The sequence below is a fragment of the Nicotiana tabacum genome, chromosome 22, assembly GCF_000715075.1.
Source record: "Nicotiana tabacum cultivar K326 chromosome 22, ASM71507v2, whole genome shotgun sequence".
Classification (NCBI taxonomy): Eukaryota; Viridiplantae; Streptophyta; class Magnoliopsida; order Solanales; family Solanaceae; genus Nicotiana; species Nicotiana tabacum.
In genome coordinates this window covers 67119866-67125499 of record NC_134101.1, presented here as the reverse complement: position 1 = coordinate 67125499, position 5634 = coordinate 67119866, and the positions used below count along the sequence as shown (strand labels likewise).

At 37.1% G+C, this 5634-nt stretch overlaps 1 protein-coding gene across 1 annotated transcript; it reads left to right on the top strand.

The window, feature by feature from the left end:
- The first annotated feature begins 493 nt into the window (after nt 1–493).
- Nucleotides 494–4147, top strand: LOC107806374 (putative protein phosphatase 2C 4). Its single transcript, XM_016630519.2, has 4 exons — nt 494–2434; nt 2570–2683; nt 3408–3672; nt 3783–4147. The coding sequence occupies exons 1-4, from the start codon at nt 779–781 to the stop codon at nt 3896–3898; spliced, it is 2151 nt and encodes a 716-aa protein (XP_016486005.2). The 5' UTR covers nt 494–778; the 3' UTR covers nt 3899–4147.
- Nucleotides 4148–5634: the final 1487 nt, after the last annotated feature.

Below are 5634 nucleotides of genomic sequence, written 5' to 3'. Positions count from 1 at the left end.
AAAATGTCTATGGTAATAGAGATAGACATATTACTTGTTTACATTTTGTGGTTCGAGTCTATAAACTTACATATTGTAATAAATTATTCGTCTATTTCATTTTACGTGAAATAATTTTATTATTAGTTCGTTAAAACATAATATATTTATATTTAACTTCATAACTCTCATTCTTACCGTTTTTAATTTTTTTTTAAAGCTATATAAATATGTATAACATATTTCAGGCCATAAGTTCAAAAGACTAATAACCAGATAAAAAAAAAATTGTTTTTCTAAATTTGTTTCGAATCAAATTACGTCAAGAAGGAAGAAACTTGTTACCTAGAGTGTTGAATTTGGCTGTAATAGTCAGGGGTCAGGGATAGGGTGACGTTTTGGAGTTAAAGTCAGGGTGGGTGGGGTCAGTGTCTGCAGTCTAGGTCCAGAGCTTCACGTCAACGCCTCCCACACACTAAATGCCGAAAATTAAAACGAAAACCGGAAAATTGGAACATGAAATTGTTAGAATAACCAAACAAATGACCAAACGCCAAAAGTTGTTACTATACTATACTATACTTTTATTACAACTTATATTTCAAACATACACCTCCTCCCACCCAAAAGTCAACGCCTCTCTCTCCTTCACCTCTTCTTTTTCTGCTCATTTCTCCCATTTTTCTCTCTTCCCACTTTACACAAATGAATCTTTGAGGGCTTTTTGAAAGGTTTTAACAAAACCGCAAAATCTGAAATTTCTCTTTAGCTCTATTGGTTTTAGAGGCTTATTCTTTAAATGGGTAACGGCGTAGGAAAGCTCAGTGTCTGCTTCACCAGCGGCGGTGCCGTCGAGTCCCGTCGCCGGAAGGATTTTCCCTTAATGATTTCTGACCCACTTGAAGACCTGGGTCACTCCTTCTGCTACGTCAGGCCCGACCCAACCCGAATTTCATCTTCCAAGGTTCACTCCGAGGAGACCACCACTTTCCGGTCAATCTCCGGTGCCTCCGTCAGCGCCAACACCTCCACGCCGCTGTCCACGGCGTTCGTCGATCTGTATTCTTACAACAGCATCGATAGGTCTTCGGCCTTTGAGGGGTCCACGTCCTTTGCTTCAATACCTCTTCAGCCAATTCCAAGAAACTCCTCTATCCACTCCGGCCCGCTTTCGACTTCGGGCATTATTTCGGGTCCCGGCCCGCTTGAACGTGGCTTCATGTCCGGCCCGATTGAGAGGGGATTTCAATCGGGCCCCCTCGATCGTGGTCTTTATTCGGGCCCTCTTGAAAGAAGCTATTGTCCTGATCAGTTCCAAAGAAGTTATTCACATGGTTTTGCTCTTCGATCCAGAGCAAGAAAAGGGTCTTTTATCCGGGTCCTCCAAAGAGCTATTTCAAAGACCTTATCAAGAGGTCAAAATTCAGTTGTTGCACCGATTAAAGGGTCAATTTCAGTGAAAGAAAGTGATTGGATAGTGGGTTCTGAGAAGCAGAACGAATTGACAATCAGCAGTGTGAACTTCAGCAGTGAGTGCAGCTTGGATGATGATGACTCGTTAGAAAATCAGAATCTTCAGTGGGCTCAAGGGAAAGCTGGTGAAGATCGTGTTCATGTTGTAGTTTCTGAGGAACATGGTTGGGTTTTTGTTGGGATTTATGATGGATTTAATGGTCCTGACGCACCTGATTTTTTAGTAACTAATTTGTACCCAGCTGTTCACAAAGAACTCAAGGGATTGTTGTGGGATGACAAGTCAGATTCATCTAATACTGATAATAGTACAATCCCAGCTTCGAGTTTGGAAGTGAAAGAAGAACCAAATCAGATTTGTGATGATGATTTTACAAGAGATAGGACTAAAGATGGTTGTTCAAGATGTGTTGAACAAGAGAATTATCCTTCAGCAAGAGAGGATCTTTGTTTCGATTCGCGGTTAAAGAAAAAGAGGGGGAAGATTTCAAAGAGTAAGTACAGAGGATTAGCAAAGAAATGGGAAGAAAATCAGAGGAGGTGGCGGTGCGAATGGGATAGGGAAAGATTAGAGCTTGATAGGAGATTGAAGGAGCAGCTGAATGGAAATGGTTCTAATGGATCAGGATCAGTTAATCATGCAGATGTATTGAAAGCTCTTTCTCAAGCATTGAAGAAAACAGAGGAGGCATATTTAGATCTAGCTGATAGGATGGTTATGGAGAATCCTGAATTAGCTTTGATGGGTTCTTGTGTTCTTGTTATGTTAATGAAAGGAGAGGATGTTTATGTGATGAATGTAGGAGATAGTCGAGCTGTGTTAGCTCAGAAGAAGGAGCCTAATCTCTGGAGCCAAGATTTGGAGCGGATCAATGAAGAGACTTTGAATGATCTTGAGCTTTTAGATGGTGATGAGTCGAACAGTATACCTAATTTAACTGCTAGTCAGCTTAGTACAGATCACAGCACATCCGTGGAAGAGGTATGCTAATCTAGTTTTAGGTTTTAGATGTCTTTTAGGCTTATAAAGTTCTTTGTGATCTATCCTTGATAAAAAATAAAAAAAATCCTTTTTCCCGATTGATTGGTTAACTTGATTTGTTATGTTGTGTTTCAGGAAGTTCAAAGAATAAGAAGTGAACATCCAGATGATGCATGTGCTTTGATGAATGACCGCGTGAAAGGTTCTTTGAAGGTTACCCGGGCTTTTGGTGCTGGTTTCCTCAAGCAGGTACTATGGAATATTAGCTTTTCTAGCTTGTTTACAAGTCAACCCTTGAGAATATAGTGGGGAAAAAAGATGTGTTTTTGATTCCCTTTCTGCTTGTGAAAGAATGCTAGCTTTATTCACACCATATTTCTCGAATTGATATTTCTTGTTGAGAACAAAGTTTATGCTTTTTCATAAACCTTTTCAACACATGGCAAAAGCTACTTTTCTCTCTAATTTGAAGGCATATTCGGCAAGATGTTACTTGTTAGCATCGTTGTGTTGTTCCTGTGATCAAACATTTTGCATTTAGCAACTTCTTTTGCTATTCACCTTAAAAGCATGGACAATTTACTTCCAATTTTTTTTTTTGTCTAACGATTAAAAAACAGAACTAAAATTTGAATGTTTCTTCTTTCACTTCTGAAGTGCCATTTGCTGGCTACAGGACATTATGCTAAAGGTTCAATTGGCATCTAAAATACAATGCTCTTTTCTGTTAAGGACCTATTGGTTGTTTGCTATCAGAATGTGATGCACCCCTTAATCAGATTAATACTGGTTAAGAACTTATAAACCACAACAGAATAACTGTTTTATCCCCAACAGCATTATAGTTTGTCAAACACCATTATCATGTTAGAGATAGTCGAATTGCTGAATCAATTCTAACATATCCTCTGCTTTTGACTCTTTACTTATGCTCGACTATATAACTAACTTTAAACTGCTCACTCTCCTGCAGCCTAAATGGAACAATGCGCTTCTGGAGATGTTCAGAATTGATTATATTGGAACTTCTCCCTACATCAGTTGTCTACCGTCTCTCCAGCATCACAGATTAGGGCCGAGAGACAGGTTTTTGATACTGTCATCTGATGGGCTTTATCAGTACTTCACAAATGAAGAAGCTGTTTTAGAAGTTGAACATTTCATCTCATGGTCACCAGATGGAGATCCTGCACAACATCTTATTGAGAAAGTATTGTTTCGCGCGGCCAAAAGAGCTGGTAATTACTTTTACATATGCAAAATGCTTGAATTGGTCCTAGGGGGGGAAGATGTAATTTATCAGAGAACTAGTCTGAAGTCTGAACTGTGTGATTGTGTTTCATTTCAGGTTTGGAGTTTCACGAGTTGCTTGAAATTCCACAAGGGGATAGACGCCGGTACCATGATGACGTTTCAATTATTGTTATTTCTTTGGAGGGGAGAATATGGAGATCCAGTGCATAAGTAGGAAAAAAAAGTTAAGAAGATAAAATGGTATAGAGCTATTCAAAATGACAATCCAACATCCAATTTTTGTTCTTTCCTTGTCACCATTTTGTAAAATAGCAGCTAAGCCCTGGAACCAGTGATGTCTTAGTTGTAAAATGTACTGGTGATGGGATTGTAAAGGTGTTTACATCAACTTTTTGTCCGTTTATAAGCTGTCATATAAATTGTAATTTCTCTAATAAATGACATCTCTAAGAAATTACAGAGTGTTCTCCAAAGTTTTCAATTTCTGTACTCAGGTCACCATTCTTTGTTCAACTTGCAGCAGCCTCAATATCACATCTTTTGCATGTTATTTATTGCATTTCCCATAACTCATAAACAAGGTTTAGAGTCTTTTTGATTATAAAAGGAAGAAGAAGAATTTGTACGTCTTTTTCTACTGCCTGGCTTTACAACTTTTGACTATAATAATTGTCTGGTCTGTCTATTATTAACTCCCGTGTTTCATGTGACTTGAATTCTGTTCAAAATCTTTTGTTCTTTTCAATAGATAGGCATACTCATTCTAAATGACTTGTGCAAATTAAAGTCAGCACCTAAAGTAAGTCAAGTCAATTAATTAATTCTCCTTAGTCTTAACGACGCGGCATGCAATCAATTTCTTATCTGCTTTTTTGTTCTGGTGTTTTTGTCAATTTTTCTTTGTCATTCTTACGTGGATCAAACTTAATATTCCTGATATTTGAATTTTCTACGTATATACTTTCTTTTTCAACGATAATGTCAAGACGATATTTTTCGATGTATCTGCTATTTCTCAGCAATAGGTTTTCAATAACTCTTTCTACTAAAACTTACATAGATGAGAAAAAAATATTTAGCATTGTTTGGCTCTGTTAGAATTGAACCCTGACCTGTTACGTATGTATTTATGACTTCCTGAGCTTTTTTATAACCACCAACTCTGCATGAAATAGGAATGGCCAAGCTGAGTCAGAGAAAAACATAGCAGGTTCAGAGCTATTCTGGGTTATGTAATCATCCCTTATGGCTAACTGCTAACCAATCTTTTAATTTGGGTAGTAAATGCAAAATGCAGTTGGGTGGGAAGATTGAGTATTAGTAGTAGTAGTAGAAGAAGAAGGAGTTGGAGTATCAAATTCATCAACAATAAATAAGAAAACCTGTCATTTTGTCATAAATTTTGGGGCCAACATTTCAGGTATGTAGATGCTAACTTTAGTGATCAATCCTGAAACTTAGACAAATATTTCAAAATTCAGTTCCTTGCATTAAATAATGTCAACTGAAACCCCTTGATTTTTTTTGTAAATTTATGGCAGATCGTGTATGAGTTGAAATACTAGCTAGCTAGGAACTTTTGGCTTGGGATTAATTTTATGGATGAAAAAATTGCACGTCTATGGTCCATCATTCTTCTAGTCAACGTTTGTATACAGGAAATTTTGAAGGTTGAAGCATCTAGATAAGGATTTAGCTTCAAGCAATTGAAGAATCACTTTAAAAATAAACAAAAATTGATTATTGAATTATAAAAACTACACTTTATATCTTCAAATTCAACATATTCACGAAGCTGGACAGACTTGATAAGAAAACATTGAACGTGGACGATAATAAGTATATGCATATTTTAAATGTGCATAATTCCATTGATAATCTCGTTTCAGATATTAGGAAATTTTTTAGCTGTGTGATTGCCTGGTTGGTATGGAAGATATTTTTCA

Coding starts and splice junctions, on each gene's coding strand:
- LOC107806374 (XM_016630519.2), top strand. CDS start 779: ATGGGTAACGGCGTAGGAAAGCTCAGTGTCTGCTTCACCAGCGGCGGT. Junction 2,435..2,569: donor ACAGCACATCCGTGGAAGAG/GTATGCTAATCT, acceptor GTTGTGTTTCAG/GAAGTTCAAAGAATAAGAAG. Junction 3,673..3,782: donor TCGCGCGGCCAAAAGAGCTG/GTAATTACTTTT, acceptor GTTTCATTTCAG/GTTTGGAGTTTCACGAGTTG.